The 11,585-nt window shown below is 41.8% G+C and overlaps 1 protein-coding gene across 1 annotated transcript; it reads right to left on the reverse strand.

Moving 5' to 3' along the window:
* Positions 1 to 7,189: 7,189 nt before the first annotated feature.
* On the reverse strand, positions 7,190 to 10,671 carry LOC123089980 (protein FAR1-RELATED SEQUENCE 5-like). Its single transcript, XM_044511491.1, has 4 exons — positions 9,820 to 10,671; positions 8,993 to 9,198; positions 8,147 to 8,419; positions 7,190 to 7,375 (listed from the first exon to the last, which is right to left on the reverse strand). The coding sequence occupies exons 1-4, from the start codon at positions 10,661 to 10,663 to the stop codon at positions 7,190 to 7,192; spliced, it is 1,509 nt and encodes a 502-aa protein (XP_044367426.1). The 5' UTR covers positions 10,664 to 10,671.
* Between the last annotated feature and the right edge of the window lie 914 nt (positions 10,672 to 11,585).

An 11,585-nucleotide genomic window follows, 5' to 3' on the forward strand; every position in this document is an offset into this window, starting at 1 on the left:
GACCTTGCATATCATGGGAATGAAGAGTATCAAACACAAGTGTGCACATGCTATATGTTCTTTCTGTACATAACAAATTTTGTTTTCCATTTTTTTATTGATTTATGTGGTTTCCATCTTCCAGCCATGGAGTAGTGCACCAATAACTCGGGTCAAGCATCACAGAACTAAAGCAATTATTACACGAGGGAAGCATCCTGATGATATTATTAGTAACGAGAATAGTAACGAGATCCAAGCTGTGGATGCTGGGAATACAAATGTCGAAGGTGCAGACATCGACCAACCTCCAAAACCAAAACGCCAGAAGACGGGAGGAACTGAGGTATTTGCATAGTTGCCTCAGTTTCACTAAGCAGTTGCACACCAATGCTGTCTAAGTTGCCTATGTTGTGATGAACATTTAATTCCTTTTGCCAATCCTTTTCCCCATGTGCAATAGGGTCGTAGGAACATGGCATCCCCTACAAGGCTCAAGTTGAACAAGGACTTGGTTCCTGACCAAAAGGGTGTCATCTTTCAAAAAGAATTTGGTGGCATTCTGGACCTTGCAGCAAGTAGCATGCCCGAAGATCTTAGCCAGTGGATAATGAAGCATTATGACCCTGAGATTTCGCAGATAGTCATTCCAGAAAGGGGGAAGATTCCTGTAGATGCCGCAAGTGTCCGTAGGATATGGGGTTTGCCAAATAGGGGCAGGAAAGTGTGCTTCGACAATCGGCCTGAAATCACAAAGGCAATGTACAGTATTTACAACATCACATCCAAGAACTCCCCAACTCTCACAGAATGGTGCAAGATGATCATAGACATGGGAGGATCTTATGATGATGACTTTCTCCGTGCTTGGCTAGCTCTTGTTTTTTCGTGCTTCCTTGCCCCTTCGACTAGTTTAAGTATTTCCCCAATAAGATTCCCGGCGGTCATGGATGTCAATGGAATAACGGAAACCAATATATGCCAGTTTGTTGTTGATCAACTAAATCTTGCGTTCACTTCGGGGCGTGGCAACAAGAAGGCCGTTTGTTGTTGTATTTTCCACCTTGTTGTAAGTGCTTCAAGCTGTTTTGCTTTTTTGAAGCATCCATTGTTTAATTTTTTTCTTTTTTTGCAATCATTAGCTAACTTGTATTTTTTGTTCTTTGTCATTACGCAGCTGTTGTACCTAGACTCTTTGGATGTTGATGAGCCAATCCCGAACTTGGTACCAAGGGTTTAGTTTGGAATTCAGATTTAATTTCCAAAGTTATCAAGAAGGATAGGAAGGCCCCGTGAGAATATGGCAAATTGCGGGTAAGTCAATTTTTCTGCTTTAGGAGATATATTATTGTCCTATTATTTTCAGGCAACACTACCTTTTAGAGTAGGCAATTCACTTTGAAAAACCAAGCAAGCTAATGTAAATTTCTGGAGCAAGTGCTTTGTATATATTTTCAAGTAGGTCCCAGTAGTTATCAGTCTTCTTTGAACCTTTTTGTTTGTCATGCACATGGATTGTTGTATTAATGGTAGCTGTTGTAGTACATTTTTAGCTCTTTTTGTGTGTGTGTGTGCATTTTACATGTTGAAAAGTAGCAAGTTTCTACAACAACACAAGCAAATTATGTTCTGAAAACTAGCAACTTGCATACCGGTTCTACATTTTTGTTGTTTATAGTATCCACTAATAGTAGCAACAGGAAAGTGGGATCATGGATGCAGGAATTTTCAGACAATTAGTAGTACCATTTTCTTCATTTTTCTCAGTTCTTTTTGGTATGGGAGTGCCAGAATTGTTTTCACTCATAGTTTTTTTAATCTTCTTTGTCTATAAACCTACCAGCTGAAGATGGAGTTTTCCCGGTGTGCGGATGATAGCTTGTTTGGCAGTATGGACCATATCACCAAATTTGTTGCCACCAGATTGCCCGAGTCATATGACAAAACAGTAAGTTATCCAGCATTTGTTTTTCCCTCTCACTGTTGTTTCCTTTTTTATCGCCATTTGTACATTCAACCATTATTTAGACTCTTTAATGGAAGATTTGTAGTTATTATGTTCTCTTCCATCCCCTTTTATGTTTTACAGAAGCAAAAGAAGCTCACAGGTTTGGTGCACGAAATGTGTTCCGTGATTTCACATGCAGTGGGGAAGCTCGTGACTAGGGTTGGGAAGATAGATGATGATGAATGGGGGGCAAAGGAGGCAGAGCCTACTACTGCAGAGACAAGCAGGCGGTAGTCTAATAGAAGGGGCAAACGAGTACCAGCCGTCAGAGACAGTTTAGCAAGTGAGGAGGAGTCGTTTAATTCCGACAGCAACAACAGCGAGGCAGTCGATAGTGAAAGTGAGGGAGATGGCAGGGATAAAGGTAGTGATGAAAGTGATAGCGATGGCAGTTCGGATAGTGGTGACGGTGATGATGGATCAAGTGGAGTTCAGGGGAAATCAAGTAGCCAGGGAGCACGACAAACGGTGGATCATCGCGAGGGGGCAAGTGTTGACATGGGGAGGGAAGACGGAATTGAGGGGAACGAGGACAATGAAGATGATGAAGAGGAAGAGGATGACAAAAAAGAAGAGGCTTAAGGAAAGGAAGATGATGACGACGAAGAAGGTGATGGGAACGATAAAGACAAGGAAGATGATGGGCAGGGGAAGCAGGATGATGATGATGAAGATAATACTGGAGGTGGCAACAGTGGCTCAGGCGGCAATTGCGGTTCCGGTCGGGATGAGGATGCCGCAGCTGAAAAATCAGACAGCGATGATGATGAACAATGCACGCTGTAATTTCTAATTCAAAAGAAGAGAGATAGAAAGCCAAAAGGGTTGGATGAGGCAGATACCATCTCTGTGAGAGACCTTGTGATGTTAGACATCAAAACTGATGTTTCCCACAAACCACGGTTCCCTGTTTTTGAAGTGAAAGAAATGGATGTTTTTGATGACATTTCCATGGCAACCGAAGCGAGGAGGATGTTCGAAGAGCTTTTGATGGGAGAAGATTTGGATATGGTCTTCACATTTGACCCTAAGGAAATATGCCCAAAGCTGATTCGCCAGAAAATAATGAGAGAAATTGTTGGACCAATTGAAGTTGCAGAACCAAAGAAAGCTCGTCATAACCAACTACCACCACTCCCGCCATCAAAGAAGATGAAGAAAACTGTCAGTTTCATATTGGAGCCATCTGTGTTGAATGAAACAGCAATGCATCCGCAAGCATATCGTGCCGAAAATCCCGGATACGGCCAAGGGGGAAAGTCAAGGCAGTCAGCCATGAAAAAAAACTGGTCCTTCTCAACAGCAACAACAGGCAATTTCTGAGACAAAAGAGGCAATTCATGGGAATGACAAAACACAGGTGGTAAAAAGTACATCATCAAGCTCAGCAGTACCACCGTGCAACAAAGTTGGAGATGGGGCGGTATCTACAGGGGCAGCTCCAAAGCAGTCTGGTAATTTTCATTCCTGATGTCAAGCAAGTGGGTCACATATTCTGGCAACTCGGTCCAAGCAGGAAGCAAGACCAGCTGCTTTTCAGGCAAGTTTTGTAGAGGGAACACTTGACCCCAAAAAAGTGAGGCTAGTTCAAGTCAAAAAAGGACCTACAGTTCTAGTAAGCACATCAAACCACATCGGAACACAACCACTAGGTGACTTAAATGGTCAAGTGCCTTTCCTGTCTCGAGGAAATGTGATGCAGTCAGCCAATGGTATCCAGTGGGCCAAGGTGCAAGACTTCAAGGCATCACCTGAGGCTGCAACAATAAACTATACAGGAAACAAAAAGGAGAAAGAGAACATCCCTCCGGTGTCATGTATGGAGATCAAAAGGATACAAGACTTGCCTGAAGTTGTAACCATGAGAACAAGTCTGGAACAAAATTTGCTAATAGCCCTAGGGAAATTGCCTGACTGCTCAACTGTTCTTGCCCAACCTAAGATCACAAGTGTTCCAGAAGTAATAGAAGCAACTGGCCAGGGGAACACTCCCCATTTCAGTAGTGTGGAGGAGCGGTACCATGAATTCATGCGTGTTAGTGGGAAGACAACCAATGCACTAGAAATCAATGTTCTAGATGCGGGTGAGCTGTTTGCAAGGTATGTTGATCCAAACAGCAAGAATCCCCAATCCAACTCCACAAATCACACCTCAGTGAATAAAGATAAACAACATTTTGAGCAAAGGGACACTGAAAGATCAAATGATTTTTACAGAGAGTACTTCCCAGCACCAAGTTTCGAGCTAGGCATAGATGTTTTGCCCACAGGATCTGCAGACAACAGAGCACATCAACATGTTGGGTCAAGCACATTTGCTGAGCATGAGTTCAAGGAACTTCTAGTACATACCCATCCAATCATTGAAATAATCGATGATGATTATCTATTGGACCTTGAAGGCATAGATGAACCGTGTGCACAAGCAGAAGGAAAGGCAAGTAAGTTTGACACAAGTTGTTCAGTTGGAACCTCGTCACCAAATGCGTACCAAACACCTGAAAAAAGTTCCAACCAAGGAGAAGTGGGATCAGGCAACAAGATTTATAGCAGTAGTAGCTCATGAGAGATGCATCCACATCAATTCGAGATAAGGATTATCAAGCCACCTCCTTACAAGAGGTCACCATTCATTGACTATAATGAGAAGAAAGTCTACATGTCCAAACCTGAAGCAAATAGATTGTATGCATCGGTAATCTTGCATGGAAGAATTAATGAAGAAGCATCACCAGATCTAGATAATAGGTATGACAATATATCATTGCATTTCTTTTTTGTCAGACGTTGCACAATGTACTTTTTTCCCAAGCAAGGTCTATCATGTTATCCAGGCAATTCAAACTGTTTTTACAAGCAATCCATTTATAGAACCAGGCAACTTGGTTTAATGTGGAATACTTATTTTTGAAACAGTTTCTCCTTCATATGACCATGCCCCCCCTATGTGTGTTCCCCGAGTTGAATGGTGGTAGGCAAATTATGGAAGGATTTTGTGAGCTGAATGTCTCTTTTTTTTCATGCAGCCCAAGGGTAATTGAATATGGCAAATATTTTGTCATAGTCAGGGAGCTTGCAAACTCAATGAAGAAGGAAGGTTTTGTACTGAGCCATGTAATGGAAGTTGGTATAGAGTCCATAATGATCAACTTGCCACCAGACTCACAGAAGCTAGTGATGCCCCTCAGGTTCTTGGTAAGAAAACGTGAAGAAGTTAATAGTGTAGTTTTGCGTTTCTTTCTTTTTATTTTTTCCATAATAGGTCATGATCATGTCTGTGTTGTTTTTCCACCAGGTTGAGATGCAAAACATGGAATTGAACGGCAAGGAGCTCATTTCCCAGTTCAAGAAGTCGAATCGCTTGGACCGTAAAGACATGGTAAGTTAATGGTTTCTTTTATATTTTACCAATGCATTTTATATATCACTTTTTCTGCTAAAACCTTGCTCACATAATTGTTTCTCATGAATTGATAAAACCTTACTCATATATCCAATGTAAATATTCTTAGGGGGGGTGGGGGCAAGTTGACCACACTTTATGAATTTCTTTCTCTGGCAAGTTGCTTACACAATTGCATAACTTGCCTATGCATTTTTTGGTAGGTTGCATACATAAGTACATAACTTGCCTATGCATCTTCTGTTTTTGGCAAATCACTGAAACAAGTACATAACTTGCCTATGCATCTTCTGTTTTTGGCAAATCACTCGCACAAGTACACAACTTGCATGTGCATCCAGCTTCTAGTATGGTTTTATTTATTTTTTACTAACCCCATTTGTTTTTTCTAACAGATTATGTTCCCAGTTTTAGAGAATATGGACAAGACAAAGCCAGTTACAGGCAATCATTACTGGATTTTTAATGTGAACATAAGGGACCGTCGTTTTGAGGCTCTTGAATCTTGGAGGACTCTCCAGAACAAGGCTCTAGATGTTTCCGCAAGGAAAATGGTTGCAAGTTTTTGGGCTTTATGGGAAGAGCATTAGGCCAGCTCCCGCGTCTCTCTTGATGACTTTGGGCTTACCAACATCGACGTCCCAAAACAAAAAACTGAGTAAGCATCCACTTTTTTGACATATAAACTGTGCTTTTGTTCAATTTTTTACAAGTGACACAATACTACATAGAGTAAACTATCTAACTAGAATTTTTTGTTTCAATTTTTGTTTAGGTTCGACTGTGGTGTTTTTGCTCTTACACTAGCAAGCGGTTGGGAGGCAAGGGATATTCCAAATTTCACAGCTGAGGATATTCCAAGCATCAGGAAACAATTGACCAACATGTGGGTTGACAGCGGGCACAACAAGGCTGCATGGAAAACCATACTCAAGTTAGCATAGGTCAGTTTTTTTCTCCCCTCACGCATACTGCATCATGTAAATACGTGTGTATTTTTCTTGCATTTGTGAATTTTGGACCGCCGGGGAGTTGCCTGTATAAGAACTTGGACCAGGCAACTCAACTGCATAATCATGCATTTTAAGTTTTAATGTGAGGCAAATTAATCAGAAGAACCCATAAAAGATAAATAGTATGATCATTACATAACCAGGAAATTGTTGCATTTTTTAGCATTGCACAGTCTTATGTATGTAAGTTTTCGACCACTATGGGGAGGGCAAGGGTGTCGGCGGGGCAATACAAAGCACACAACAGGCAACTCAAAACTCATAACCAGGCAATTCAAACTCCAGTCTGAGGCAAGTTACCCACAAGAAACCATAAACCAGAAATAATAGTTTAAGATGTTCAAAGATACAGACTCCAACGCCATTCAACACATCTTTTCGGCCATCTGGTCACTGTGTCACCATCACACCAATCTGGTCGGGCAGTTTGCACCATTGTGGTTAAAAGAACCACAATGGCTGCACTTGTTCTTTCTCTTCAGATGCAGCTCAAGTGCTGATTGAATTTTTTTTGACTTCGCCCGCCCTTTTGTAGTTGATTTTGGAGGGTCTCTAGGAATTGCAGGGCCAGGTGTGGTAGTAGGTCTTCCAAACTGTTGTTCAACCATCGTAGTACCTTGCGCGGACGCAACAACTACATGTAGTGATGTCCACCAGGAGCTTGCATAATAGGAGATGAAATTTCATTACCGCTTTCTTCTTGTGTAGTCGAAGAACCTGGACGCTGTCCATACCTTGCATCCATTGTTGCTGATGATGCAGGGGATGGTGCCAGTCCAGGACTAGTCACATAGTTTGTGTTTGATGCATTAGGCCCCTGCGGTGGTTGTATAGCCCCCATAGGTTGTGGTGCAGGCCAGGTTGCTGGTCTAGGACCCATAGGGCGCAGGCCCTCTTGCTAGTGTCGTATCCATCAAAAGCTGTGGCGCAGCTCCTCTTAGTGCTTGCACGGGCCTTGTCATTGTTGAGCCCCTAAAAAGGTGCGGAGTTGCTCCACTGTTCAGTGGCACATATCCTGACAGTTGTTGTACATTTCACAAACTTTGTGCTGGAGGGCCCCTGGGCAGTGGTACAGCCCCCCTGGACATCGCCGCAGCCCTCAACGTTGTTTGTTGGTGTCCATCTTCACTCATAGAGTTACCAGCTAGTGTTGGTGCGTTTTTTCTCCGCGGTGCAGAAGTAGGACGTTGTTGCCTAGGTCCAGAAGGGGCTTGTGCAGGTTCATCAGGACGCACCGCAGGGCCACTAGTTGCCTGAGTGTTACTCGGTGGTGGCGCAGAACCATCAGGGCCACTTGTTGGTGCTGCCGTTTTCTTCTTCTTTGACATGTTGAGATTTTTGATTTCATGACGCGCACCACGCATATGTTTCTTTACAATATCCGTCGCAACATCTGACCCACTAGCAACCCGAGCAAGACTACCAAAATCCATCATCAAATTTGCATGCCTGAGTTCCTTCTTCGACTGTGGTGGCATCTCATCGGGTTGCTCTTCGACAGCAGGGGGTGCATTGGAAATTGCCAAAGGTGTCCATCTTTTAAGTATATACTGCACTGGGATTTCATCAACACCAAGTTGGTTGAAAACTTTCAAGATATGGCAGCAAAGCATGCCGTCCCTCTCAATCTTCAGCAGTCACATCTGTAGTCTCCAGCACTAGCTTTCACCGAGACAAAATAGCCCCTAGAACCATATTTGGCAACCCATTCTTGATTTGTGTAAACCTCATACAAGTTTTCACCATGCGGTCACACTTGTACCTTGTAGTCAATTGAAACTCATCACGAAACTTCTCGTACAAGTCCCTAGTATATGATCCGTACGCCTGCTTCTCTATTGGGTAAGATGACCACATCTCAGTCTGCAAATGTCCTGTCCTGTAGTCTTTTGAACCCTCCCGGACTAGTATGTGTGTTTGGATTTTCTGATATTGCTTCACAAAGTTCAAAATGGACTTGTGTGGGTTCACATATCGCTTAAGGACAGCGTTGAACCCCTCACTGCAATGAGTTGACTGCAAGAAAGGGAAGAATTGGTGCTTGAAGTAACAGGGTACCCATGTTTCTCTGTATTTGTATAGATTCTCGAAGTGGGAGTTAGTCATAGCCTCGTACTTCATCATCAGCTCACACCACCCTGCCTCAAATTCTTCCGATGCCAAGCTGAAGTCAACACAGTTGTTGAAATATTTGGACAAGCAAGGGTTTCACCCCAGCAATGCTCCAAGCTTCTCTTGTGATTTTTTCATAATATGCCAGCGACAACAGCGGTGCACACTTGTATGGAAGATTTTTTTAATTGACTGTGCCATTGCGATGTCTTGGTCGGTTATGATGTTGGTGGGTGCTACATTATGCATTGCCTCAAGGAAGGTCTGGAATAACCAATCAAAGCTTAACGCCGACTCTTGCCTAACAAAGCCACAACCCAACATGAATGACTGTCCATGCCTATTAATCCCAATGAATGGTGCAAAGGGCATGTTGTACATGTTAGTCATATACATTGTGTTAAAGGAGATACAATCATGATAAGATTCCATGTACGCCTTCCTTGCTGCACCATCGACCCAAAAAATATTCTTAACCCTGTCCTCCTCATCATATTTTATCTTGTAAAAAAATTCTGGATCCTCTTTCTGCTGATCTTTAAAGTAAGCAACTGTCTCTATCATATCTCCTTCTTTTGTATCATCCTTGTTCAAGAGCGCCTTGAGGTTTGTAATGTGCTTAGTGCCATAAGGTACAATGAGTTCTGACCCATAGAAATCTGACATGATGTGCATCATATGACCTGTTGACATGAAGTCACAATGGTGGTCAATCCTTTTTTCTACACAAAAACAGTATCAAAAATAGTTTCTTTGCTGTTTTTCAGCAAGGCAACTCAAATGCAAAGCTCATGCAATTCATGAAGCTATACAAGCAACTACAACAATACGCCCTAGGCAACACATGAGCAAAATACACAAAACAAAGGACAAAACAAAACAGGGGGTGTAACTATGCATTAGTGAGCAATAAAAATTTCCATCATAGGCAAGTTGACCTCATACAGAAACAAGTACTATCGTACATTTCAGCTACAAAGAGACTAATCATAGGCAAGTCTAGAGTCAACACCAAATTTGTTTTACACATGAAAAAACTAGGCAACTAGGAACTTTTGCATTGAGCAACAAACAGGTAAACATTAGGAAAGTCCAGCATCCAGAAACAATATCAGACATTTATCTCTTTTTTGTACTGTTGTAAGCAATTTAATGTCATTATCAAGCAACTAAGTCATATGTTTGAAGCAAATCAGTCACATGTTTCAAGCAAAATCAGGTAGTTGTTGATGGGCCAAGAAACACACAACCAGTAGGCATGTCCAGGTTCTTAAAGTCAAAAGGTAGGGGGTGTGGTTTAAAACCTGTAGTTAAATTGCAGTTATGAAGATGAGTAAGGAAGGCCCTTTCTTCTGGCGGGATCCCTTGGTGTGATCGCAAGTACTTAGTCAAACATGGCTTGTCAACCAACAGATGGTTGTGCTCGCCAACAAAGTAGATCACCTCACATCGGCCATCTATTACCTTCACAATCATCTTAGCTTTGCAACCAGTTTGCACAATTTTGTCTCTTTTTCGTTTCTTGCTCTTCTTTTTGCCCTTACTGTCATCATCAAGAAAGACAATAGCCTCATCTTCATTATCATCTTTTGCTTGCTCAACAATGTCATCTAGCACAAGAATCTTTTCTGCCCCTCCATCATCGGCATCAGGCTTTCGAAACTTGTTGCAAACAAACTGTTGTTTTATCAACTCCCCGATTTTCAAATCCTTCCTTGAAGTATTCATTTTGACTAAAAAAACCATCTGCAAGGAATATGCATTGTAGTGCTCCTTGGCATCTTCCAAAGTGTCAAAGCTCATGTCCACATAAGGATCCTTGGGCTGTGACCATGCTTCATCACCAATTTCAGCACCCAAACCATTACCAACAGTCCCACCAGTATCACCTACAGCACCTGTGCCATCAAGGGTATGAGCATCACTCTCAGCTGCTACTGCTGCTTGTACTTGTGTACTATCCGGAGGCCCTCCTCCACGACTTGACTGCCCATCTGTCTCCATTGCTTCTGTAGCAGCAGCACCGACTCTTTGCATGATAGGGGGATTAGGTGATTCCGCCACGAATTCTGCATTTCCAGCAGCATGTTGCGTACAGTAGGAAGGATCACCATTATTTTCATCTGGTTCCTCATTCAGGTCAATCATTGTCAACCTTTTTGTTTTTTTAACATGAGAAAAAGTAAAGCAAGTCAGCAGAATGATTCAAGCAAGTAGCACAGTAAATACAGGCAAGCCAATAGCACAACCACCTAAGGACACTAGAATCAGAAGAATAGTGTCCATTTGTTTTTTCCTTTTTCAAGGAAAAAATTTGAGCATAATTACATAGGCTTTTTTTGTGTGTATCATAATTTTTCTTCTCTCTCTTTTTAATGTAGGCAACTCTTGTTATTATCTGCATGCCATCCAAGGGTTTCTCATGAAGCAAGTGTCCTTTCAGAGTCATTAAGATCGAGCATGGAATTTATGGCAAAATCATAGAGAGCACTAGTATTTTTATGTTAGAACTTTAAAACAGCAGCAATTTGTGGGCAACAATGTTGTGCCTTTTATGTGCAGTACTTGTGTTTAACTTATCTTCCACAGTAGCAACAAAACTATTTGTGTTTTTTATGTTTAGTGTGTTCCGTATCCACGTATTTGTGTTTCAAGCGACATAGAAGTTGTCATGGGGGGTTTCTGTGTATAGGAAATTTTTCTTGTCCTTCATTTCTTGCGGGATCAAAATATCTATCTGCGCAAGCGTGGAAGACAACACTTTTTGCAGAAAACCAGTTTGTAAATGAAGGTAATCACAAACCCCATGACATCCTCCCAGGATACAAAAAAGGTAATCACAAACCAGCCATATTTTAGGTAGAATAGAAACTTTTTGTTATTTGTTGCCTACCAAGCATAAAGTTTCACATTTTTTGTAAGTTGTAAAAGGTTCATCTTTTGTATGTTCCTTATTAGTGTCAGATATGTCACAGCTTTGGACACAGTTTTTGCTAAAGTTTTGTGTATCTGACATAAGCACCACCACTTGCTCAACAACAACACTGTTTTTGCTTGAATAGGGTATACA

The sequence above is a fragment of the Triticum aestivum genome, chromosome 4B (assembly GCF_018294505.1).
Source record: "Triticum aestivum cultivar Chinese Spring chromosome 4B, IWGSC CS RefSeq v2.1, whole genome shotgun sequence".
NCBI classification, from domain to species: Eukaryota; Viridiplantae; Streptophyta; class Magnoliopsida; order Poales; family Poaceae; genus Triticum; species Triticum aestivum.

What these genes read in the sequence shown, in the direction of transcription:
- LOC123089980 (XM_044511491.1), bottom strand. Translation starts at nt 10,663, where the DNA reads ATGATTGACCTGAATGAGGAACCAGATGAAAATAATGGTGATCCTTCC. An exon ending in TAACTGCAATTTAACTACAG is followed by an intron (nt 9,199 to 9,819) that starts GTTTTAAACCAC and finishes TCATGTCAACAG; the next exon opens with GTCATATGATGCACATCATG. An exon ending in AATATGATGAGGAGGACAGG is followed by an intron (nt 8,420 to 8,992) that starts GTTAAGAATATT and finishes CCTTTCTTGCAG; the next exon opens with TCAACTCATTGCAGTGAGGG.